A 26,257-nucleotide genomic window follows, 5' to 3' on the forward strand; every position below is an offset into this window, starting at 1 on the left:
AGCAGGCAGACAGACTCAGCTGGTGACTGGAACCAACCGTGTCAGTGAGCAGCAGCATTTGAAGGTCAGGACTAAGGAGGGATGGGTGGGATAGCCAGACCAATTTGGAGACATACTTCGGGAAACAGCAAACTAAGACGTAGCATATGTAAACTGAGCAGATGATAGGTCCTATATTGAAGTGTATGGTGTATCTGATTGAGGGTCGGTTCTGGATTTAAAGGTAGAGTCGACTTTTAAACAAGAGTAGATGAGGTCTGTGGGGAAAGGAAGCCACTGTAGTTAACCAACAGTAAGCACTGTGGGTAAGGGTAAGGTAGGAGTATTTGCATAAGGGTAGAAGCTGTTTCAACTCAGTGTTAAGTACTATATTGAACTAGGATATGTCCTATTTTTTTTTAAAGATTTATTTATTTATTTGACAGAGACAGCCAGCGAGAGAGGGAACACAAGCAGGGGGAGTGGGAGAGGGAGAAGCAGGCTTCCAGCAGAGGAGCCTGATGTGGGGCTCGATCCCAGGACTCTGGGATCACGCCCTGAGCCGAAGGCAGACGCTTAACGACTGCACTACCCAGGTGCCCCGAATATGTCCTATTTTTTAACCATGTACTAAATAAGGCACTGCACTGAACTAGCATTCAAAGGCAGGCACTGTCTTCAACTGAACACTGAGGACACGAGGATAGGAACTGCATTTAGCCAAAGGAGGGCACTGTATTCTCCTATCAGTTAGAATACTGCTTTCTCGGGGCTTCCTCCTTAGCAGAGACTGGTCTCCATCTGCTCCCGACAACCCTACGACCTACAGTGGATGTGTCCCCATGGGAAGTTCACTCAGTCTCCAATGGTGGCTGCAGCTAATCTGCCCCCAAAGGCTGGGACCCCAATTTGCCCCGCTCCCCAGGACAGCATGCTGGGGAGAGGGGAAGAAGAGAAGCACCAGGAACAGGCTTGTATGACTGTTTTTATTCGAACCACCAGATCTGCCCCAACGAAGAGCTCCCCAGACCCTGCTGCACCTTACAGGAAAGGGCTCAGAGTCAGGGAGGAGGGACCTGTTGCTCCTGTCCCTGCAGAGGGAGGTCAAGATGGAACCTGGGATTCTTGGTGACCATTCAGACTACTCCCACTGCCTGTCCCTGCGGGGAACTGAGGATGGGCTGCCCTGTCCCAGGTTGGGGGTGGGATCTTGAAGTTGCCCCCTGAACAATACTCCATTGAGGGTGGGGGGCCTGGCCCTGGACACCTCATGTCTCTGGGCGAGAATGTCACGGTCCCTCATCCATCAGGCCTGCTGCCACTCTCCACCCCACCAGGGGGGTAGGACACGTGTGCTCCCTCACCATCATGGGGACCCAGAAGGGGGTTCTCTGCATGACGCTGCTTCCCTTGGCCTCAGGCCAGCAGGCGGCTGTACTCTGCCAGCGCAGAGGACTTTTTCACGCCATCCCAGATCCGGGCAGCGTAGTGGAACCTGCGGGAGGAGGTCAGCAGTCAGTTGCCCTGGCTGTGGCCCACCGGCCTTGCACTGACCCTGGCCAGGTGGGAAAATAGGTCCTGCGTACGACCCGTATGACCCAAGACATCGGGACGCAGGGAAGATGGTCTGGACACAGGGAAGACGGCAATGCTGATGGGAATGGCCCGGGTTCTCAGACCTCAGCCAGGGTGAGCCAAGCTGAAGGTGCCTGGTCTGGAACCTAGGCCTCAAGCCCCAGCTCCGAGTCCAAACTTCTTCCCACTCCACTCAGTGTTGGCCTTTGTGGGTTGGGGTTCTATCTCTCTCTCTCTCTCCAGAGTCTTATAATGACCAGTCTAACAGCTGCGTGACCCTCACCTCCTTGGGCTCTGCCATAGACGGTGAGAGGAACAGCGCTCCTGGCCCCCTTGCCCTGCGCCCCCTGAATGGCTATGCTGCTGTGTGTGCTCCCTGCCGCTTCTGACCACAGCTGACTGCAGACCCAGGGGAGCCATGCCAGAGGCTGCACTGTGTCTCCTGGAAATGAGATGATGCGACCTGGATCTGGCAGACCTGCTGTGGGCTCCAGACACAGACAGTCATGTGAAGCTGGGGCTGGGGAGGCTCAGGGCTTGAGTCGGCAGAGAAGGAGGGAAGGTGGAGGGGAACAGTGAGATTGTGCCATCCAGTAAGAGCTGGAGAACACAGCTGCTGTGGGGACGTTCCAGTGTCCCCTCCTGAGAGGCCACACTTTCTGCCCTCAGGGCCTCAGAATAAACACTCCTCAAGCTTGACTGGGCTCACTGTTCCTACTCCTATCACATGACACCTGGCCACAGGTGTGTGACGGTGCTATGTGACATTTCCTTTCTCTGAGCCTAGACTTCCCCACTAGTAAAACTGGCAAGAAGACTTCAACCCTAACTGGCTACTCAGGGGGACTCAAGATCACATGAAACAGCCTGCTGCCCGGCATGGGAGCAATCATTGATGTTTCAGAGGAGGAAACTGGGATGTGGAGAGATCACTGAGACCTTCCTCTGGCCCGCGCCAGGGTGGGGCCCTCACGCTGACCCCTCTGCCAAGAGCTCTTACCAGTTTTTCTCAGTGAGGATTGTGTGTGACAGCTGCGGCCGGGCCATGGACATCACTTGGCTCCGGAGCTTGCTCACCAAGGACTGGAAACTGGGGTGGCCCCGGTACCCAGGGAGCAGGGAGAAGAGGGGGCTGGAACCGGGTCCTGGAACGTTGAGGTGGGGAGGATAAGGGGGACAGCCTGCCAAGAGAGGGCCTTTCCTTTTTCCCGGTCACCCAGCATCCTGGGCTGGAGTTATCAGTTGTACCGCCCTGTTCAGACCCAGCCCAGTTCTTCCTGTACTTCCACAACTTGGAAACACACTCCTAAGAAAAGGTACAAATACCTTAGGGACAAGCTGGAGTCTCTCCTCAGACCACCGTGGGTCCCTACCACCCCAGACCAGGGCATCCTGTGTCTCCCTCCAGACCAAGGAAGAACTGATATCCCTATGGACCAGACTCCCTTGAGGAGGAACTATACCTGCTCTTGGTGGGTTTTCACTCTCTGCTTCACTGTCCATGAAGGGCACCAGGAACAAGTTGACCTCAGAGTCCAGGAAGTCAGGTGGGAGCCCAGGGAAGACATTGCACTGTAACATGGACAAAGTACCTGGAGGAGAAAACCCATCAGCCTGCAGGTACTATGCTGAGGGGCAGGGGACGTACATGCACGATCCTCAAGCTAGGGTCAGGAAGCCAGTCCGGACGTCTGGGCCAAGGGACCGGGTCAGGAATCAAGAGGCCGCTGGTCAGCCTGGGGGGGTGGTTCAGGGACCCTCACCCTTGTAACGCAAGTGGGAATGAGCCATGAGCTGATCAATCATCAGGTGCATCTGTTGGAGCTTTCGAGGACAGAAGTCTTCTCGGCGAGCTTTGTTCTGCAGGAAGACTGAGGGGTGGGAAGAGAGATGCAGTCCTGTGAGGCCGCTGGGGCTTGGCTGTGTGGACTTCCCCTCTTGTGCCAAAGATCTGCCGTTACCCCTGGATTCAGAGCACTCGTAAATAGATATGTGACAGGTTACTTTGCTTTAGCACCAGGCCCTGTGTTGGGTGATGCTGGGGACCCAGATGTGAGTCAGATGTGGTTTCTGCCCCCAAGGAGTCCCCAGTTTGATGGAAAAGACAGAAGAGGAAGATAGGCAAAGGATTAGGAGTAAGACAGGAAGGTACCAGGGGCTTGGTGAGACAGAGGAAGTAGGGAAGTCCCCGCCTGGGGTGGCATACATGAAACAGATCTTTGTAGAAGACCAGGGCGTGGATAGGCACAGCAGAGCAAGGACATAGCAGCAAAGGATCAGCCTGTGTGCGGCTGAGGGAGGGTGAGCAGGGGACCTGGGGCCACTCAGGTTACTGCAACACTCCCTCCCTGAGCCTGTGCTGGAGATGCCAGGGTCGGAGAGATGGGCAGATGTGGGTCCCGTTCACAAAAGGCTCTCATTCTGATCAAGAAGCCACACCCAGGCTCGGGGTTTGTGCCCTTGGTGGCCAGGTGGGACCCTCAAGGAAGGAGCAGCCACTCTGCTCTTTCTTCCTCCCAGCTCCCCGCTTCCCCAGTGCTCCTGATTTTCGGCCCCCATTCCTCCTCTGCCCACCCCTCCAGCCCCCAGAAAGTCTCTCACCCAGGTGGGGGTAGTACTCAGTGCCTTCATCGGAGCCTGAGGAGCTGCTGGACTCATGGCTGGGGGACGGGGTGGAAGGCTTCACCATCTCTGCTGTCTGGAGGAACCTGGGGTTTGGGGTGAGAGGTTGGTGCACTGGCACCCCCATCCCACAGCCTAGGGACAGGGCTCGCTTTGTGGATCTGATAAAAACTACAACTACACTCAGATAAAGGCTACATCCACACCCTATTTCTCACACAATTTTAGGGAATTCAGAGACCACTCTCTCAGACACCAATCCGTGGACCCATGCCAGATGTACGCATTTTTAAATGAGCTTATGCTATTAAAAAAAATACTTCTACAAAAAAACCCCAACAAAAAATACTTCCATTTTTTGAAGCATTTCTAAGACCACAGCAAAACTGAGTGAAGTACAGGGATTTCCATAGACACCCAGCACCCCCGCAACACATTGCCTCCCCCACTATTGACACTCTGATGGGCCTCGACACATTATTATCACCCGAAGTCCATGGTTTACATTAGGGCTCCCTCTTGGAGTTGTATATCTATGAGTTTTGACAAAAATGTCATGTAACCACCACACAGTTTTATAATAAATGGTTTCACTACCCTAAAAATCCTCTGTGCTCCACCTATTCACCCCTCCCTCCCCTCCCAACCCCTGATCTTTTCACTTGTCTCCACAGTTTCGCCTTTTCCAGAATGTCATCTGGTTGGAATCATACAGTAGCCCCTTCAAATTGGCTTCTTTCCCTTAGTAATAGGCACGTAAGAATATGTACTGTCTCCATGTCTTTTCATGGTTTGCTGTAACATTCCATTGTCTGGACGTACCACAGTTTGTTAATTTACCTACTGAAAGATACCTTGACTGCTTCCTAGTTTTGACAATTACGAATAAGGCTGCTTTAGTTATTTATTTGAGAGAGAGAACACGCGCGTGAGCATGCAGAAATGGGGAGAGGGGGAGAGAGAATTGTAAGCAGACTCCACACTCAGCACAGAGTCCAATGCAGGGCTCAATCCCACGACCCTGAGACCATGACCCGAGCCAAAATCAAGAGTCAGACGCTCAACCGACTGAGCCACCCAGGAGCCCTGTGAATAAAGCTGCTTTATAAACATCCATGTGCAGGTTTCTGTGTCGACCTAAATGTCGATTGATGCTATTTTAAAATAATTATTTTCCAAATATGTAAATAAAATAAACCCGCTATCTGACATAGGGGATAACAGGACCGAATAAAAAGCTATGGCTATTCTCTTCACACAGACACACGTACAAGTACGTCATCCAGTTTCAAGGGGTTCGCCTGCTAAGAAGCCCACCGCTAGGCCCCAGTCAGAATGCACACTCCACAGGGCAGTCTGTTTTATTCATACCTGTGTCCTCAGTGCCCAGAACAGTGAATGGCAGCCATAAACATTCAGTACATTTGTCATGTGAATGAATTCAAATACACAATGGTGGGGGGGGGTTCAGAAATAAGACACTCAGATCTGGTCACAATGGCTGGCTCTCCCAGAAAGTCATTTTTACTGTTGGCCAGACCCACAGTTCACCCCCACCCCCCAGGGTTACTAAAATAAACGTTAAGCTTCAGTTCATTCATCAGTTGCTTACCATGTACCAGGTACTATACTTTGCTGAATGCTTTGAATTCTTTAACTCATTTAATCTGTATAAAACAATTTGCCTATGAGGAGCTAAGGAGAAAGAAGCCACTTACCTAATAAGAGCTGGGGTTCAAACCCAGGGCGGGATGCCTCACTTTGGAGACATCAGCTTCCCTCGCCTCAGCTCTCCCCTGCCCATGAGCTCCTGTTCCTTCCTTCTGTCTGGGTCCTGTGCCTCAGGCGGCTGGCCACCACACAGCTATGCCCTAGGGCCTGAGGCCAAGAGGAATCCTTGTGCCTCAGGTTCTAAGCCAGTTCTCTTGGGGTGAGGGGGCATTTCTAGAACCTCCAGCTGCTTCAGGCAGGACTCCTGCCAGATGCCAACTCCCTCCCTTTCCCTGCCTGCCAGGGTACCGGTGGAATGGTACACATGCCTGGGGGAGATGGCCAAGACGGGCAAGCCAGATCCCGATGATGCTATTCACTCAACAAATGTGTATTATTTACCCTGTGCCCGGCACTGTGTGAGGCCTGGGGCTCCTGGGGCTTACATTCTAATGCAGGAGACAGACCACAGAGAGATCTGCAATGTCCCGTCAGGGAGTCATACATGCAAATGAAGGAAAACACAGTAGGGTAAGAAGCGGGGGAGGAAGGGGGGTTGTAGCGGGAAGGGCTGAGGTGGTCCAAAGGACGTGACAGCCTGAGGTTCACAGGAAGAGTATTTCCGGCTGAGGGATGGAGTGCAGAGGTCCTAAGCTACATGACGAATACCATGAGGTCACTAGGGCTTTAATGGAAGGAGTGAGGGAAAGCAGTGAGAGAGGAGGTCAGTGAGGTGACTGGGACTGTACAGTGTAGGACCTTGTAGGCTATGCTTGGGAAGGACTTTGGATTTTATTCTGAGTAATGTACAAAGTCAGTGGAGAGTTGTAAGCGTGTGTATGTATGCTGGGTGGTGATGACCCACTCCATCTCACATTTTAAAGGGGTCCCTGTGGCTGCTATGTGGAATGTGTGAGACCTGGCCAAGAGGCTGAGTCTCTGGTCCCCATCTCTTGCCTGGCTCCCCCTCCCCACCTGCTCCTCACCTGTACAAACTGAGGTCTGTGAACCAGTCCTGGACAACAATCACCACATGGCAGACCGTGAAGAGGAAAGCAGCAATCTGGAGTGACTGAGAGTGGGCAGGAAGGGACGACAGAGTTGAAGGGCCCCTCTGCCCAAACTGGGGTCCCTGTTCCCAGGAATTGGCTGAGGGGGCAGCAGGGCAAGGGTCTCAGAGCCTTTAACCACCTACTGCGTGCCCAGACTATGCTGGCATTTCCTTTATGGCTATCCCTAAGTTAGGCAAGGTAGGAATGATCACCCCCAACTTACACAGGCAGATGACGAGGCTTGAAGGGGGAGGGGGCAGGAAATGACTTTTCTGAGGAGCACAGCCAGAAGTTGAACCAGATAGGACTCTCAATGCTATTCTTCCCTACAGCTCTTGGGGCACCCGGGGCTCTTCATGAAGCAAAAACGAGGTCAACCCATATCCAACTCCCCATCACAAATCTTGAGGGGAAGGGTGAGACCTCTCCCCCAGGGCTGGCTTGGCCCCCCTCACCTGCATCTCAACATAGGTGTGGGGCAGGTTGTACTCCGGAGGCAGCTTGCGGTCATTGTTGATAAGGTGGTCCAAGATGGAGGGGCTCAGGATGGGCTGCAGCAAGGAAGAGAAGGTGTCAGGAAAGGGGCTGGTGGTTGGGACCCTAAGGGTCACAGCCACCCAAGTTCCACACACTGAAGGCAAATACCTCGCCTCTCTCAGGACAAAATGAGGTCAGAAACATGGATAAGTGCTAGTCAGCCAGAGGAGGTGAAAGAAGAATTTTTCAAAGCAAATACGCTTCCCGCAGCTCTTTTACAAATCACCACTGCTCTCAAGCGCCTCATGCTCAAGAGAACTCTCCTAGTGCTAATAAATGTAATATTGACTTGAGTGAGTCACGGCCCTTCAAGAGCCTTCTCTTAGTTGTCTCAAACGCTTTCAAAACTTCACTAAGATAATTACTTTGGTCAAAAAACAATGATTAGTGTGAAAACTGGTGAGGATTTTAAAACTGCATCAGTGGGTGTAAAAGAATCAGTGGTGAGCTCATCACCTTTTCTCAAAGGAACATTCCATTTAAAAACTGCAAGAGTTCAATCAGCTTGGCAGTCTTCTCGACTGCTTACTGCAACGAATGGAATTCTTTAGGTAAGAGGCTTTCCCAACTGCTCGCTTTCTAAAATTCCCAACGCTGCACGCTCTGTTCTGTCTTAACTCCCGTTTTGCTCCACGCGGGTCTCGGACCCAGCTCACAGCAGTTCCGTTGTTCTCCAGGTCCCAGTGGGCCCTGCACAGGGCCTGGCTCACAGATCTCACGCCACCTTTGTAGGTTCACAGAGAGTGCTCTGTGTCATCAATGCCTACGGTGACGAGAACTTTGTTCCATCAACATTCAGTGAGCACCAACTATGGGCCAGACCCTGACCAACAGAGCTGCTCCCGAAGAGCTCCAGGCCGATGGGGAGTGGGAACAGCATACTTGAAGCAGGCCGTGATAAAGCAGTGTTGTGGCGGAAGGTGCACACGGCACTGGTGGGTGCTCAGAGGAGGGGAAGGCTTCTGGGAGGAGGCAACACCCCAGCAGAGTCTTCTGGGAGAAAGCATTAGCCAAGCAAAAAGGCAAGGGGAGAGAGGGTGTTCTCACGTACTTCATGTCTGGCGCTGTCATCAGGACTTTACTCGTATTCACTCACTGAAGCCTCACAAAACCCTACAAGGTAGGCAGTAATATTCTTCCCACTTCAGAAAACTGAAGAATAGGCGGTTTCAGATAAAGTGTAGTTTCAGATAAAGGGAAGAGGATGAAGACACCCCGGCAGGGAAAGAGATCATGGCGAGGCCTTGTGGTGTGTGCGGTGGAGCCAGAGACTACACCAGAGAGGGGAGGCTAGAGTCTGAAGGAGGCAAGCCCCACAAGCCTTGAACACCATGCTAAGGAATGGGGACTCTGCCTGAGGGCAAGGGAGAAGATGAGGAAAACTGCCAGACACATGACAGGTCAGTGCTAATGACGGTGATGGGCCTGAACGCTAACTGCGTGCCAGGTCCTACGGCAAGCACTCTGCCTGGACTGTTCTGCCTGGACTGAATCCCTGCAATGAACCTGTGAGGCTGAGAACAATTATCATCCCCATTTATAGACAAAGAAACTGAGGTCTGGATGGGGGTGTGTGTGTACAAAAACTTGCCTCAAGTCACCCAACTGGTAAGAATTAAAGGCAGAATCTGGACATACATAGACTGACTCCAGGGCCCACACATTTAAACCACTCTGCTAGACTGTGTACAGGATAGATGGGAGAGGAGGGAGGAAAAATTTGATGGGCCAAGAAAAGACACAACTTGGCTGAAACCATGTGGAATCCAAGCAGGATTCTAGCTTAAAAACATTCAGGGACAGAGCTGAATGCGGCATGCAGCAGAATGGGGCATGTGAAGGTTGGCACCTGTGTGTCCAGGAAAACAATCCGCTCTTGGGTAATAAAGAAGTCAATGCCGCTGGTCTGGTTGCCCCCTCGTTCCTTCATTTCGGCACTCTGGGCCCGGAAAACATATGCCCTGTGGAGAGGAGCAGGTGGGGTGCATTAGACATCTCGTTCTCAGCCTTTGACAACTCCGGAGTATGACCCTGTGAAAGGAGCACGTGAGGCATGGTTCCCTGCCTGCCCACAAAGTCTTCCATCGGTGGCCCCTGCTGTCTGGGGGCCTACACTTTATTCCACATGACTTTACCCTTACTCCTAAGTAGAGGTGTCAACTCATTTAATGAAGTCAGCAGACTAAGGTGGTCAAAAGTAGGGCCTTTGCTAGACTGCTGGGCTTCAAATCCCAGCTCTGCCTCTTCCTGGCTGTGTGGCTTTGGGCAAGTCCTTAGTCTCTTTCTCCTCTGTTTTTCCTCATCTATAAATGGAGACAACAATAGTCTCAAAACTCTTGGGGTTACTGTGAGGCTAATATACGTAAAGCCCTTAGGAACGTGCCTGATACGCACGGATGCATAACTGTCAGCTATTAATTACCAAGCGCACTTGCCAGAGGCCAGGCACTGGAGATACAGCACTGAGTACTCCCCACCTCCAGAGCGAGAGGCTGTATGGCTGTAGAACTTGGTCCCCAGTTCTTCCCCTGTGAGGAGAGTCTCCCTCAATTCTACCTGTGCTGGATGGGGAGAAGACAGCAAAGCAGGCAGAGCTGAGCCTTGCCCTAAACCAACTGAGCTCAACTTGGTCCCATTCCGTGGCTCTGAAAAAGAGATTTCCTTTTTCAATCTGCAAAAAAAAATCTGTAGAACCTATCTCTCAAAAGGTAATCCCCACCTCCCTGAGACGCTTATTCTGCTGTCTGACACAGAGCAAGTTCCCCCTGCTTAACAAACACTGTACTGAAGGCCTCCTATGTACCAGATACCAGGATGTGGCAGTGAATAAGGACAGTCTCTGCTTCCATGGAGCTTTTTTTTTTTTTTTTAAAGATTTTATTTATTTGAGAGAGCACGCATGAGAAAGAGCATGAACCAGAAGGAGGGGAAGAGGAGAGGAGGAAGCAGACTCCCCACTGAGCAGGGAGCCTGATGTGGGGCTCAATCCCAGGACCCTGGGATCATGACCCAAGCCGAAGGCAGACGCTTAACCAACTGAACAACCCAGGTGCCCCACTTCCATGGGGCTTCTGGTCTACCTTACAAACCAAGAAAAATCAGTAACTTCATGTGGCAGGAAGAAGAGGTGTGTGGCACTCTGAGTGGGGATAACTCAGTTGGTAGAGCTGGGAAGGGATGCCATAAAAGAGGCGAATGACCACACTGAGAATGAGAGAAGAGTTCATTAAACAACTTCAATTAAATTAAAAGGGAGGTGCACGGGGGATGGAGGATGGAAGCAAAGATTGTCCCAGGCAGAAGGCAGGTGGTGTATATGAGGAATCAAAGACCGATGTGGTGAGAGCAGAGAACAAGTGGGCCTGGAAGCAAGAAGAGGGTACGCAGGCCTTTGTGGGACAAGGTAAGGAGCTGGGGCTTTGGCTAATGAGACTGGAGAAGCCCTGCACACATTTAAGTAGAGGAGTGGACTGGGTGTGGGTTTTGAAAAGCTCCCCTTTGTGTTATGCAGTGAGGGCTGTAGGGTGGAAAGAGTGGATGACAATTTACACGCCCAACACCTCAGGCCTCTCTTATCTTTTTTTTTTTTTTTTAAAGATTTTTTATTTATTTGAGAGAGAGAGAATGCACGCATGCGCGCACAAGCTGGGGGATGGGCAGAGGGAGAAGCAGACTCCCGCTCAGCTGGGAGCCAGACATGAGGCTCAATCCCGGGACCCTGAGATCACGACCCGAGCTGAAGGCAGACGCTTAACCAACTGAGCCACTCAGGCGCCCCTCCCTTAAGCTCTCTAACCTGATCGCCTAGGACTTCCCGTCTTGCTCACTCTGCTCCAGCTCCATGGCCTCCATGCTGTGCTGCACACACACCAGGCAAGCTCTTGCCTCGGAGGCCAGCTTTCACCATTCCCAGACTAGAAAGCTCTTCCTCCTCCAAGTCTGCTTTCTCTCAATGTCCCCCTTAGTGAGGCCTCCCCTCACCACTCGATTTAGAACTGTAATCTAGCACCCATACTGCTTCCCTATAATCCCTTCCCGTGTGGTTATCATCTCCTAACATGTCAAATAACTTATTTACTTTGTTCGCCAGCGACAAAGATTTTGCTAGTTTTGTTTGCTGTTATATCCCCAGAATCTAGAACAGTGCCTGGCACACTGTAGGCACTCAATAAATACTAGTTGAATTAAATGAAAGCAGGGAGACCAGTAAGGAGGTTCTTGGCATCCTCCAGGGCAGATGTCAGAGGCTTGGACCAAGAGATAGGAATGAAGAAGGGGAAAAGCAGATGAATTCCTAACATAATCGAGATGGCAACAGCTGGCATCAAAATCCACAATGCCAGAGGCTGACATGGCTCAAGAAGACCAGCTAGGCCAGCAGGATTCTCTCTAGCTGAGGAATCTGAACTCAGAGCTGGGGGGAAATTTCACTAGTTGGGGGAAGCTGAGATGGAAGGAATGCTTCTGAGAGAAGCTGGAGCTGCTCCCAAAGGGAGACAAGGTGAGCTTAAGTTACAAGTGAGTAAGTTACAAGTTACAGGAGAAGAGACGGCGTGGACCTGGGAGGCAGGGCAACCCCATGGCTCTGGTTCTAGAGGATGTATATTCTCACAGCAGTGGTTCTTAACCTGTGCTGGGTCTCTATAAGATCTGGTGGAAACTACAGACCCTCTCCCTAGAAAAAAAGCCTGAGTGCAGATATGTGTAAAATTCTGCATTTACTCTTAGGAGGTTCGTGGACCCCCTGATGCCCATCCATGGAATGCAAGGTAGTATCACCTGTTTTATAAACAAAACAAAACAAAACAAAACCCTATATTTTTTAGACAATCCCAAGTGGCTACTACCCTTTTTTCTTCCCCAGTTTGAGTCTTCCTTCCTCGGACTGTATATATCCCCCCCTCCCTGGTACCTGCCTTTTCCTCTTTCCTCCCCTGCCCTCAGTTTTGGTCCCTAGTTTTTTGTTTTAAGATTTTATTTTTTATTTATTTGAAGAGATAGAGACAGCCAGCGAGAGAGGGAACAGAAGCAGGGGGAGTGGGAGAGGAATAAGCAGGCTCACAGCGGAGTAGCCTGATGTGGGGCTCGATCCCATAACGCCGGGATCACGCCGAGCTGAAGGCAGACGCTTAACGACTGTGCCACCCAGGCGCCCCGGTGCCTAGTTCTTAAGCTCCCTCTTCCCCCAAATCCTCTCCTGTGACTTCATACTTTACTTCACAATCATCTCCATCCTTCCTCAAGAATGCAAGACTGAAGCTGGTCTAGAACCCATGCCCTACATCCGAGTCTCTTTCCCTGTTCTATTTACCAGGCCTTATCAACCAACATCCTGCGAGAATTTGCTCTGTGCCAGGTTCTTATTGACATTTGCCTTCCTGATCTTATCCTTCAAAAGCCCACTTTACAATGAAGTGAGATACTGGGAAGTGAAGTGACCTGCACAAGGTCAACTAGCTGGTGAGTGGCAGGGCTGAGACTGAGGTCAGCCTAAATTCAAAGTTGGGGCAAGGCAGGAAGGGAGGGAGGGAGAAACAGGATTGGGTACCTTGGAGCTACACAAAGATTTAATCCAGCCCCTAATTATCCTCATCTGACAAAGGCACTGAGGCCACAGGAGGTGAAACATTTTCCCAAAGTCCTTTGGTGACACCACTTGCCACACCCAGGTGCACCCTTTCCTGTCCCAGGCCTCCCTCCCCTCCCTCTTGGCCTTCCACATCCCTTACCTCTGGTCCTCCTCAGGAGTGTTGGCTGACAACAATGACATGACCATGGACTTGCCTGTCCCCTGGAGGCCCAGGACACCAACCACCAACACGTCAGTCTGATCCAACAGGTACTGTGGGAAGATGAAGGAATGTGACCCTCGTAAATGTGCCGGAGTGGGAGTGAGACTGGGGTGGGGCGGGGCAGAAGCAGAGACTTTCATGGCTGGCCTGCCTGCCCCATCAGATAAGAGGCAAAACTTCGATGGCTTCAATCCCCTGAGTTGGGCAAAGGGGCTGTGTATGAATGTGGTGGCACAAAGAATTAACTGTTGTGAGAGCTCCCAAGTACAGAAGAGCCGGGCATGGTCAAGAAGCAAACAGGAAATCAGTGCGGCTGGAACACAGTGGGAAAAAGGGGAACCTGACTTTGCTGAAGAGAAGGGGAAAGGCACAGGAATGAAGGACAGGTGGGGGAAGACAGGACTTGTAACTGAGGGCTATTGGAGCAGACTCCTGGAGGGCTTTTGGCTTCTGGCAGGTTGAGAAAACACACGGAAGCATGAAAAAGGGAAGAGAGTGCAGGATGGGAAGGTCAGTCTGTCCGGGCTCCAGTCTGTTGGATAACCACACTGAGATACCACCTTACGCCAGTTAGAATGGCAAAAATAGACAAGGCAAGAAACAACAATTGTTGGAGAGGATGTGGAGAAAGGGGATCCCTCCTACATTGTTGGTGGGAATGCAAGTTGGTACAGCCACTCTGGAAAACAGTGTGGAGGTCCCTTAAAAAGTTAAAAATTGAACTACCCTATGACCCAGCCATTGCACTACTGGGTGTTTACCCCAAAGATACAGACGTAGTAAAGAGAAGGGCCATATGCACCCCAATGTTCATAGCTGCATTGTCCACAATAGCCAAATCATGGAAGGAGCCGAGATGCCCTTCAACAGATGACTGGATTAAGAAGCTGTGGTCCATATATACAATGGAATATTACTCAGCTATCAGAAAGAACGAATTCTCAACATTTGCTGCAACATGGACGGCACTGGAGGAGATAATGCTAAGTGAAATAAGTCAAGCAGAGAAAGACAATTATCATATGATTTCTCTCATCTATGGAACATAAGAACTAGGATGATCGGTAGGGGAAGAAAGGGATAAAGAAAAGGGGGGTAATCAGAAGGGGGAATGAAGCATGAGAGACTATGGACTCTGAGAAACAAACTGAGGGCTTCAGAGGGGAGGGGGGTGGGGGAATGGGATAGACTGGTGATGGGTAGTAAGGAGGGCACGTATTGCATGGTGCACTGGGTGTTATATGCAACTAATGAAGCATCGAACTTTACATCGGAAATCCGGGGATGTACTGTATGGTGATTAACATAATATAATAAAAAAAATCATTAAAAAAAAAAAAAAAAGAGTCCTGGAAAATCCTGAAACTTTCACCTCTGGCCCACTAGTTATCTGATGCCTTCCACCACCAGGGGGTGTGAGAGACACTCCTCAAGAAAAACTGAGAAGTCCTCAACTGGCTCCTTAGAATCACCTGGAGCTTTAAAAAAAAAAAAAAAAAAGGCAGCAGCAGCAGCTAATCTTGGGCCTAACCCTAGACACATTAAAGCAGAATACCTAGGGCTTAGCCCTGTTCAATAAGGCAGATGCTGTCCACATGTGGCCATTTAAACTTAAGTTAATTAAGATTAAACAAAGCTAAAAATTCAGCTCCTTAGTGATACTAGCCACATGTGGGGATATGTGGGTAAGTGCCCATGAGCCACAGATAAAGAGAGTGGCTACCACACTAGATGGTGCAAATACACCCCCTACACTGCAGAGCCTCCTACTTGAAGAGCAGGCCTGGACACTGGCTTTTGTTTTTGTTTTAAAGCCCCCCGGTTGATGTCAGTAAGACAGTGGACATAGAAAGGCAGCAGGCCAGGAAAAGATGGGCCTGGCATGTTGTTTTAATGAGTCCAAGCTGTTGGAGAAGGAAAAAGGACACATCTGGGAGAATGTGGGCAGGGATGGGATGGGACGGGTCTAGGGGGGAAAAGCAGCAGAAGAGGAGAAATGAAGCCTGGGAGACTGGAGGGGGGTAGGGCATGAACGTGAGGTCTGAACTAGAGCAGAGGCCGCTGCGATGGATGGGAAACCTCTGGGGAGTAAGATTCAAACCAGTTAACACTGGTACAGCATGGGTTTCACCCAATTAGGAAGGGAACTGGCGCAGGGTCCAGGAGGCTGCCCTGCTGTGGGATGGCATCTTGGTGGTAGGCGGAGTCCCTCCTTGCCGACCAACAGCAAACTATTTCAGTATTTTAACAACCAGCACAGCTGATCTAGTGGAAGCCACCGCCATTCAGCCCTGGCTAGGTGAGGACTTTGATTCCTTCTCTCTCATCGTCGCAGCTGCCTGAAAGCTGTCCAGTCTGGTATTGCCAGCCAAGAGGGTGGCAGTGGGGAGGTGGGGTGGACGTGGTGAGATGTGGGACCTGGGGGAGCTCAAGCACCGAGACACAACCTCCCTGCTCAGTACCTCAATGGCGCTGTCACACCAATTCATCTGGTCGTCTACCAACTTGATGCTGTGCTTCATGCGTTCTGGGGGCAGCAGTTTGGCCTGGCCCACGACCGCTGGAGACGAGGAAAGTAGGAGACAGGATGCGGTGAGGCTCCGTGGGAGGGGGTTCCAGCCCCCAACCAGATCCTGCCCGGCCCCAACTCACGGTCCATGGCTGCCGGGGCGGCAGTGCCCATGCCTCGGTTCTGGATCTGGTACACAGGCTGTGTGGGCCTCTGCCCCTCCTTTTCTCCCTTGGGTGGTGCAGGGGCTGCAGGGGGTGCAGGGGCAGTGCCCTCGGGGGTGGAGGCATTTGCTGCAGCCGCAGGCCCTTTTCCCTCTTCCCGTGGTTTCATGAGGACGATAGGCTTCTCCAGAGGGGCTGGGGCCGGTGGGGCAGCAGGGGCTGCTGGAGGTGGTGGCTGCTTTGACTACGGGAGAGAGAAGGTTCCAGTCAGTGGGAAAGATCCTTGCCCTAACTGCTCCCAGCCTCCCCTTCAGAAGATTCTTCCCTGCTCACCCGCTCTGCTGGAGGTTTTGAGAGGATGATGGGGGTTTTCTGCATGACCGACGAGCTTGTCTCTTCGCTGCCATCCTGTGGTGAGGGAGGGCAGTTACTCAGGAACAGCTCCCCTGGCTCTCCTGGACACTCCCGAAGGCCTTCATGTGCCAGGTACAATTCTAAATGCCTTCATATGTTAACTTTTCAATTGCGCCAACAACCCCGGGAGATATATACTATTATCCTCATTTTACAAATGAAGAAAACTGAGGTCCAGAGAGGTTAACTGCCTTGCCCAAGGTCACACAGCCAATAAGCAATGGAGTCAGGATTTGAACCCTGGCAGCCTGGCTCCAGAGCTGCATTCAGCTGCCTCTGCCAGAGAAGCAGGAGAAGCTAGGGCTCTGGAGCTAGCTCTGGGTTCAACCTTGGCCCTGCCTTTTGTTGGCTGTGTGAACTTGGATAAGGAACCAGCCTCACTTCAGCCTGCTGCCTCATTTGGCCAACAGGGATAGGACTTTCTTCACGGGGCTCCCACAAGGCTGAAAGTGGATGAGCTTGTGACCGGTCCATGTGGCAGGTGCTCACTACCCGACAGCTGCTATCCTGCTCGCTCCTCAGCTCCACTCCTGTGCTTGCCAAGCAGTGGCCTGAGTCCCACACCTTGCCCTCCTCATGCTTCTTTCTACTCAACCCTGATCTGCTTAATAAGAAGGGGGAGAGATCCGAGTTTGAGTCTTGTTCTTTTCTGGTTCCCTGAGGAACCTCAGGAGAGCTGTGAGCCTTCACCGGCTCCGTTTCTTCACCGTACATTGGGGATACTGGCCTATGGTGAAGAACACAAAAGGGCACGGAACTGCTCTGGAAAGAACAATTGTGACAGAACTACAGGAGAGGCTGTGCGCCTTCAGAAGGCTGGGGAGGAGGGGAGGCTACGTGGGACCGAGGCTGCGAGGACAGAGACAAGATGGTGGGCAGGAGATGTATTCAGGAGGCACAGTGTATGCACAGGTGCCTGACTGGTTGGTGTGGGGAGGGGGTGTCCAGGATGAGGCCCAATGGGCTGTCATGGATGCTGGGAGGAAGGTGCTGAGGTCAGCAGGGGACACGGAGGATGTGAGGAGTCCAGTGGCCAGTCAGGAGGCTGCCAGGGCTCCACGGTGAAGTCGGAGACAAAGACAAGAGACTTTGGAGCTGCTTATCCAGGGACTGAAGCTGACAGTATAGGAAGTCGGTAATGTTCCCCAGGATACATGTGGAATGAGAAGAGACCCTTTGTTCTCACCTGTGCTGCACCCAAGGGAAGGAACAAGCAAGAGCTGAGCTCACTGTGAATAAATTATTCTTCATGTTGGCAGTTTTATGGTTCAGAAACTGGTCCCATTGTTACTGTCTTCCACCCTGCCAAACCTCTCTCAGAGGTGGAGAAAGAACCCGAGCAGGGGGCAGGTTCTGCCAGTGAGTCACCTAAGCACGTGAGGGGAGCAAGGCAGGACCAGCGCCCACGCCGAGGCTCCTGATTCCCAGCCCAGGACGCTGTAGCAGACAGAACAGGCTGTGCTTGGGCTCGGCTGGATCTGGGCTTGAGTTCTGGCCCCAAAGCCTGCTGACTCTGTGACTTTGGGTAAGTCCCTTCTCCTCTGAGACTCATTTTCTACATTTGTGAAAATCGAATCTATCCTAGGTTCGACTTCACGGGGTAGCTCTAAGGGTTCAGGAAGACCCCCAAGGATGTTAAAGCACTCTGCACAGTGCCTGCATGCCGCTCAACAGATAGTAACAGCTGCTATTGTTATGGGTCGCCTGGGTGGCTCAGAGGGTTAAGAAACCGACTCCAGATTTCGGCTCAGGTCATTATCTCGGGGTCATGAGATCAAGCCTTGCATCAGGCTCCATGCTCAGTGCAGATTCTGCTTGTCTCTCTCCCTCCCCCCGCTTGCATGCGTGCTCGCTCTCTCTCTCAAATAAATAAATAAAATCTTAAAAAAAAAACCAACAACAGCTGCTGTTGTTATCATACGACTCTTTAAAACGTGAGCTTAAACTCTTAGCTCAAACTCTCCAATGTCAATTTCATTCGGTGAGATCCAAAGTCCTTTCCCAGGCCTCTCAGGTCCAATGTGATCTGGCCTGAGTTACGTCTCCCAATATGATCTTCTATCACCTTCCCTTCTTCTTCAGCCTCTGCAGCCACACTGGCTTCCTGGTTACTCCCTGAATACACCACACATAGGGCTCAGGGCCTTCACACTTGCTGTTCTGTCCATCCCAGAATGCTCTTCACTCACATGTTGTCATGGTGTATTTCCACACCTCTTCAGAGAAGCCCTTTCTGTCCACTTCATCTGACAGCCCCCTTTGTCACTCTCTGCCCTTACCCCACAAGGCCAGTTTTGTTCACAGAGCCCCAGCATCCGGATTAGTGCCTGGCACGTGGCAGGTACTTAAAAAACATTTGTGCAACAAGCGGATATGTGGATGTTGCCCTTGGGCCCACTCACTCACCCGTCTCTCTCTCTCCCACGGGGCAATGTAGTCCCTCTCTCGACCACCAGGCCCGGAGAGGTTCTGGGGGCCGCCAGGGCCAGGCTCCTTCCACCGTCGCCGCCTCTCTATCCCATAGAGCCCAGGTTGACTATGGCCAGACTCAGACATGGTTGCCTACAGAGAGAAAGAGGTTGATTTCAGGGTGAAGAGACGCTCTCCAATTTATCTGGCTCACTGTGGCCTGTAAGAAGGCACTTTGTTTCCAGAGAGCTCTGTGGCTGTGGCAGGGCCTGCCAACTGGCTCTCAAGATCTATTCTTCCTTCACTTCTTCCAAAAAATATAAAACCCTCAGTTCTGAACAGGGCACATGGCTGTCCACAACACACTTCCCAGCATAATTTGCAGGTAGGTGGCCATGTGACTAAGTTCTTTCTGGCCAAAAATATGACACCAGAGGTGTGTTTTGTCAGCTTTCAGAAACTTTCCTTCAGAGACACTGGCACGTGCCTTTTGCCCTCCTCCTGGCTGGAAGGAATGTGGTGTGCAGGCTGGAGCTCAAGCAGCCACGTTGGGCTGGAAGGAAGGAGAGAAGACACTTTAGGAAAAGATTCAGGGGTCCCGTATTAACCTTACGTTGTCTACTTCAGGATGCAGTAAGTAACAAATACACTTCTATCTCTTACTTACAGCCAAAACTATTCCCAACTATTAATCATTTTGCCCCAACATAATTATAACTCATAGGGGAAGGGCACATAAAAATGGGACATCTTCTTTCCCAAAGAGCAGCAAAGCACTTCCTTACAAATCAGTAACATGATCCTCAGTCGGACAACTACACATGCGGGGCATTCAAGGGCCTATTTTCATCTGGCATCCCATCTGGCATCAGTCTGTTTACCTTCCACTGATGGTCTGCCATCCCTCACACCCCAAGGTCTCACCAGTAGTTAATCTAAGATGTTATAAAATGTATTGCTACCTATATGATCCACTCCCTACCATTTAATTAGCTTTATAGGTCCCTCTGGGGAGTTTCCCCAGCTGTTTACACTTCATTCTAGGGAAGTGTCTGAGTACTTAACAGTCTGTTTGCAACACTATAAGGCCATTTACGATATAGCTCAGAGGTCAAGTTGGCAAACTGTAGCCTACAGACCAAATCAGGGCTGCCTTCTGTTTTCGTAAATAAAGTTTTATTGGAACACAGCCACATCCATCAATTTATAAATTGTCTATAGCTGCCTTCTTGATATGGCAGAATTGAGTAGTTGAGACAGAGACAGTATGGCCTGCAGAATCTCAAACAATTTCCCTCTGGCCCTTTGCAGAAGGTTTGCTGACCCTTGCTTAGCTCTTAAGTGCCTGTGAAATCATTCTATGCATCCCCCCCCACCCAAGCAAACAGTGACTAACGGGTCCCTGTGCAAGATTCTTTCTCCAGAACTTCAGTAAGTGTTTACAGGATGTGGGAGTAATTTTGCTAGCCAGGCAGGGGCTTGTCTAGCTCCTCATTGCTCCAAGTGACCTCTCCGCAGCCACAAATGGAGCTGCAGACTGCCTTCTGAGACAAGAGGGCAAGGCCTGTTTACACATGCTTCTGGAAAACGATCCACTCAGCACTTAAATGACTGTTTACACGGTCTCTGAGGGAGATTCCCCTCAGAAATTGGGACTCCTCCCTCCCTTGCCATTAGGTATTGGTTTACACGATTCTGGAGACAGCCCCCACCCCCCCAACTCCAGCGCTTAAGTGTCTGTTTTCTGTCCTCAACGGGGATTCCACACCAGCGCTCAAGTGTCTGTTTACACACTCAGAGGACCCCCTTCCCACGCAGTAAGTGTCCCTTTGCATGTTATTCTGGGAACTTCCACAGTATCTGCATCTACTTGACAGCTCTATGGGGGAGAGCCCCAGAATCTGAGTCCACCTACATGCAATCTGGGGACCCCGGTGTTTCCAGGTTCCTTTGAGGAGTCTCCCAAAACGCTTGAAGCCAGTCTATTTATATTTACAGGACTCCGACGGTGACCTCGCAGACGTGTGGAATCTAACTAGGCCTTCTTTGGGCAGCTTCCTCAGCACCTGCACATCTCTTCACATGATCCTTGTGGGGACTCCCCCAGAACCTAAGTGTCTATCTGCAAACTCCTACTTCCTAACTCCATATTTATGCCCACCCCCACCCCCAGAACGTAAGAGTGGATTCACACTATTTTTCAAAGGACTCTCTGACACTTGAACACGTATATTTACAAGTTTGTATATGGGGCACCCCCTAGAACTTACGAGTCTATAGATTATTCAGAGGGCATCCCCCATAATTAGGCACCTGCTCACAAGCCTCCTATGGGGAACCCTACAACTTAAGTTTCTTTTTACATAGTACTTGGAGGGCCTCCGGGGCATATAGCTCCTGTCTGTTGACCCTTTGCGTGTTCCCAAAACTTGTTTCCCTTTACACGCTACTGTTGGGACCCTGGCAATACTTAGGCCCTCCCAGAACCGAAGTTCCTATTTACACATTTTTTACCGGTCCCCACCCGACGCCCGCCAACGGGGTATTTTAAGGATTGGTCTTCGCTCCCTACTCAGTTACGCACACCCGCCGGGCGTCGGAGCGACCGTTTAACGGTCGAAAAGGGGGCGGGGCCCCGAAACGTGCCCCCCGCGCCCCGCCCCCTGCCGGCGCACGGGCCTCGCGCGGGCTTGCGGGCCCCTTACCTAAGGCGGCGGCTGATTGGCTCTTGGGGCGCAGCGCTACGCGCGCTTTCCGTGACGGGGCTGGTGGGGGGAGGTTCCACCACAAACCACGGGCCTGCTAATGGCGTCTGGGGGACAAGGAGCGTGGGGGAGACCGAGTGAGCAGGCACCGCTCACTCCGGAACCGGTCTCGGCACTCTGGAAGCGGCAAGGCCGAAAGAGGAAGAGGAGGAGGTGGCGCGGGACCGAGCCGAGAGCAGTACCAGCCGGGCGCTGACCTTGCGCATGCGCCGAGGGCTGGGCGCGCGAGGACAGAGCGTCAGCGCCGGGCTGAGCATGCGTTGATGGAGGTGGTTGGCCTCAGCACGCATGCGGATGACGGAGGGGGAGGAGGGAGAACGCTGCGGTTCCGCCTTAGGGCGCGTCTATGGGGGCTTCTGTGGGAGTATAACCCAGAGGGAGAGAGGGCGGTTACCGAGACAGCAGGTTCGAGTCGCGACTCCTCAGTGGCTTTGGCTGGAGTGGGGTGGGGCGGCATGGACGAATTTCAGGGTCCTGGGCCGAGTAAGTGCTGAGAACACAGATGAATGAATCAGACCTGGCGTGAGCGTTGGGAGACATCCTGCTCTGTGGAGGGAGACAGATCAAATCACTTAGGGAGAGGGCCCAGGTCCTGTTGGACCTTGAAGCACGGCCAAGAGCACTCCAGGCAGAGGGAAAAGTCTAGACTGTTTTGGATTCAGTTTCCCCAGGCTAGGAGGTGGGGCCGCAAAGATGGGCACCTTAGATCCTGAAGAGCCTCGAGGGGCAGGCTCTCTCCTGAAGGCATGGGAGACGGAGACTGGGGGGAACAGGGGAACAGGATTATGTACGGCGGCCGCAAGGCAGGAGGAACCCAGGACTAAGGGTCGAAAATTCAAGACGCCTGTGGCGGAGCCCTATGCTCGCCTGAGGGGACTACCGGGCGGAGAGTGCGGCCCGCGGAGAGCGCATGCGCAGCGCCTTAGCTAAGGCCGGCAGGCGGTTACCTTTGGGAAGGAAATCTCCGTGGAGCGGAGGGTGATTCATATACATGTATATCCGCGAATGGGGGAATTTACCATTTTCCATTTGAAATCTTATTTAAAGTGCTTTATTATTTCTATTTGAACAGGAAATACATGTATATTCTGACAGATTTCAAGCAGCCAATGGGGTACACAATAAAAGTAAGTCTCCTACTCTGGTTCCCATATTCCGTTCCTAAAGCACTGGCTCCCAGTTTCCTTCTGGAACCACTGTTAAAGCATTGGCGTTAAGAGCTTGAGTTCACATAAATGACACATAAATGTGGGTTCACATAAATGGCAGCCGACCTTAGCCAAGTTCCTTAATCCTCTCTGCCCCCGTTTCTAAAAGAAGTTGGCAGCACCTTGTGATGTTACCGGCAGGGTTAAATGGATGAAAGTTCTCAGAACAGTGCCTGGTGCATAGTAGCACTATGTGTTGCCATGTTTTGTGCGTTACAATGGTAATGATAGTGATTGATTCCGAGCTGCCTTCTCCCCTCCAAGCCTTGAATGTTGACATTTTCTCAGTACCTGTGCCAGGTGGACCTGTCTCCAGGCTGTCACAGGCTGGGTGAAAACACCACTCACACAGACCTAAGTTGAGAGCCCTGTTTATGGATTCTCCAGAGGCTGTGGGTGTTACCCAGAGACACACATGACAATCAGGCCCTCTGTATTATGTCTGTCAGTGTCCCTCTTTAGCACCTTTATCTCAGATCATTATCAGTTTCTCTTAACTAAATTTATCTATCTTTGCTCACCCTCTATGCCAGTTTCACAATTCTGAGCACCCTCAGTTGGAAACGACTTAAAAAGGAAAAAGAAGGGGACTGACATTGACATTGGGCTCACTGTGTACCAGGCTGTGTTTTATATACATCACTACAACCTTTTCTCCTCCCCATTTAACAGATGCAGAAAATGAGTCTGAAAGAGGAGGTTCTTAGAGAAGTCCCCTAGCCAGGAAGCAGCGGGGCCTGGATTCACATGCAAGCCTGTCTCACCAAGGAGCGAGCCCATATTTTTTCCCCTGGCGACGGGCAGCCTGCCTAGTGGTGAGTCAGTGGTGCAAACAAGCACCCAGAGACCTGCCTTTTCTCATATTAGTGACATTGTTGTGTGGATGTACCATGCTTTAACCATTTCCCTATTGATAAACATTTGGACCGTTTCTGAACTTTAGCTCTCATATTTGCTGCAGTTAATATCCTTGTACATCTGATTACTTGTATATGGTAGTATCAGTGATATCTTGTTTGAAGTAGAATTGCTGGGTCCAGGGTACAAGCTTGGGAATGTTGAGAGCCATTGCCAGATGATCTATTCATTTCTTCATTCACTTCTCTGTTCATTTTATTCATTAATCTATTGAATGAATTATGGAAGTCTGGTCAGCTCCCAAGCGTGGCTGTAGGCTAGAGATCCTACAGTGAATAGAACAGAGCACCTGACCTCTGGCAACAGATATTCTAGTAGAGCAGATGATGTCAGGTAGAAGATACTTGGAAGGAAGAGTCAGGGTAAGGAAGTTTTGAGTGACAGAAGTCAGAGAGTGACAGGTGGTTGGAGAGGGCTGTCTGAGGAGGTGACATTTGACCAAAGGCCTGAAAAAAGTTAAGGAAATGAGCCATCTGAAGATGCTGAAAAACAGTCAGTGGAAAGACCCTTGGGAGAAGCAGGAGTAGAGCTGGCTGTTCAAAGATTGTCAAGGTGCCCAGGTGACTAGAGCAGAGCGAGGGGAAGAGAGGAAGGATTGTTTAGGAATGGAGCTATGGAGAGAGGCCAGGTTACATAGGGTCTTGTAGGCCATGGTAAGGGCTTTGGAAGTTACTTCCCAAGTGTAACAGGAAGCCATTGGAGGGCCATGAGCAAGGACCAGCATGTTGGGATGTATGTTTTATAAAAATTTCTGTAGTGAACACCCCGTATTAACGACAGTGGTTGTTTATGGAGATGAGGGTCATAGACCCGTGGATCAGAGTTGTGGGGACAACTGTTTAAGACTTCTGCATTAATGAGCCATGTGACTGTTTTTGCACAAAAATGTTAAATCAGTGCTGTTTACTGTGGGGAGAATGGCCTGCAGCTGGGCAGGCATGGACACAGGCGATGAGGAAACCCATGTCCCTGCCTGGACGGGAGATGATGGTGACTCAGGAAGAGGGTTGTGTGAGAGGAAGCATGAATCAGGGATGACTTAAAAGTTATCCTTAAGGTTTTGGGCTTGACCAACTGGATGAAGAGTGATGCTTTTTTATGAAGATGCATTAATAGTCATCTTGATGGGAAATTGACAAGCTTTGAACTTACTCTGAGATACTCACTAGATATCAAGTGAGGAGTGACAGTTTGGGGGAGAACCCAGGGTTTGTAGATGCACAGTTTTTACTGACTTTATGAAATTTTATTTTATTAAAAAATTTTTTTTGCATTATGAAATTTTAAAAGCAAACACAAAGGTATTGTGGTATAAAGAATTCTCACATACCCATCACTCAGTATTGATAGTCACATACGTTTTACTTCTTCTGTTCTATTTTCCCCTCCCACACATAAGCACACTTTTTACTTGGAATTTCTTTACTTTTTTAAAACCAAATCTCAGATGTCCTGTCATTTTACTAGCAGCTATACAAGTGTGCTCCATTTGGAGCTTTTAGTCTATAGATGGTACTTAAAGCCCTGGGATTGGCCGAAACCATCCAGGCTGAGTGAGTAGACAGAGCAGAGGCTAGGCCCTGGGGCCTCCCACATCTAGGAATCAGGGGAAGGACCAGCATCCCAGAAGGGGGCTGACAGGGAATAGGAACATCAGCAGAGGGGGTGACCTGGAGCCAAGGGAACAAAGAGTTCCGAAGAGACGGTGATCAGCTGGGGATCAGAGGTCTGGGGAAGTTGTTAGAGGTAGGCGTGGGGTCCACCATGAAGAAAACATGGCTTTTGGGGCAGCTGGGTGGCTCAGTTGGTTAAGTGTCTGCCTGCAACTCAGGTCATGATCCCAGGGTCCTGGCTCCCTGCTGGGGCAGGAGGAGTCCTCTTCTCCCTTTCCCTCTGCCCCCCTCCCCTGCTTGTGCTCTCTCTTTCTCGCTCTGTGTCTCTCTCAAGTAAATAAATAAATATTTATTAAAAAAGAAAAAAGTGGCTTTTTCTTTTTTTTTTAATCCCCCAGTCTAACTGTTAATGGAAACTTCTCAATATCGTAATACAGATTCTGTGAGGAAAAATTTATAAGTATTTTTCTTCAACTCTTTTTTGGTGAGATGGAGCTTAAGTGTGGTAAAGTGCATAAAGGGCACAGACCTTAAGGGTACAGGTCAGTGAATTTTTATGAATCTATATACTGCTGTAAACTACTAACCAGGTCAGGATAGAGTTCGTTTGCAGCACCCCAGAAATTTGTTTGGTGCAGTTTTCCTGTCCATTCCCCCGCCCCACATTGATCTGATTTCGGTCATAGACAAGTTGTGGCTGCTCTTGAACTCAATATAAATGAAATCTTACAGCAGGTCTCCTGTGCTTCTGGTTTCTTTTCCTCTTTATGTCTGTGAGAATCTTCCATGTTGTATGAAATGGCGATTGGTTTTGTAAGAACTTACTTTTAAGGATTTCCACGTCCTGGTTATTTTACAATATCTAAAATCTGAATTTGAATTCCAGATGTTTTGCAATTCGGTGAGTACGTAGTGAACTTTAAACATAACGTAGGATCTAAGGTGCTTAAAGTGCTAATGGTGTGTTTTTAAGGTGGGAGAAGTTCCATC

The 26,257-nt window shown here is 50.6% G+C and overlaps 1 protein-coding gene across 6 annotated transcripts; it reads right to left on the reverse strand.

Annotated features, from left to right (window-relative positions):
* Positions 1-946: 946 nt before the first annotated feature.
* On the reverse strand, positions 947-21,996 carry SMG9 (SMG9 nonsense mediated mRNA decay factor). 6 transcript variants are annotated; one of them, XM_019804534.2, is made up of 15 exons: positions 20,679-21,355; positions 19,251-19,316; positions 18,761-18,916; positions 16,274-16,348; positions 15,920-16,184; positions 15,730-15,827; positions 13,205-13,317; positions 9,325-9,436; positions 7,394-7,489; positions 6,873-6,958; positions 4,156-4,262; positions 3,318-3,425; positions 3,018-3,146; positions 2,555-2,735; positions 947-1,474 (listed from the first exon to the last, which is right to left on the reverse strand). In XM_019804534.2, the coding sequence occupies exons 3-15, from the start codon at positions 18,908-18,910 to the stop codon at positions 1,396-1,398; spliced, it is 1,599 nt and encodes a 532-aa protein (XP_019660093.1). In that variant the 5' UTR covers positions 18,911-18,916; positions 19,251-19,316; positions 20,679-21,355; the 3' UTR covers positions 947-1,395. The 6 variants fall into 6 exon arrangements, with proteins under 6 accessions (XP_019660093.1, XP_019660092.1, XP_034528357.1 ...); XM_019804533.2 differs by having other exon boundaries at positions 19,229-19,316; XM_034672466.1 differs by lacking the exons at positions 19,251-19,316; positions 20,679-21,355 and adding an exon at positions 21,923-21,996.
* Between the last annotated feature and the right edge of the window lie 4,261 nt (positions 21,997-26,257).

This window comes from Ailuropoda melanoleuca, chromosome 12 (genome assembly GCF_002007445.2).
Source record: "Ailuropoda melanoleuca isolate Jingjing chromosome 12, ASM200744v2, whole genome shotgun sequence".
Lineage (NCBI taxonomy): Eukaryota > Metazoa > Chordata > Mammalia > Carnivora > Ursidae > Ailuropoda > Ailuropoda melanoleuca.

Excerpts from the sequence above, each read along its gene's own strand:
- SMG9 (XM_034672466.1), bottom strand. The coding sequence starts at position 21,985 with ATGCCGCCCCACCCCACTCCAGCCAAAGCCACTGAGGAGTCGCGACTC. Across the intron at positions 18,917-21,922 it reads GACTCGAACCTGCTGTCTCG|GCAACCATGTCTGAGTCTGG; the intron begins GTAACCGCCCTC and ends TTCTCTCTGTAG. Across the intron at positions 16,349-18,760 it reads CGTGGGAGAGAGAGAGACGG|GATGGCAGCGAAGAGACAAG; the intron begins GTGAGTGAGTGG and ends CCCTCACCACAG.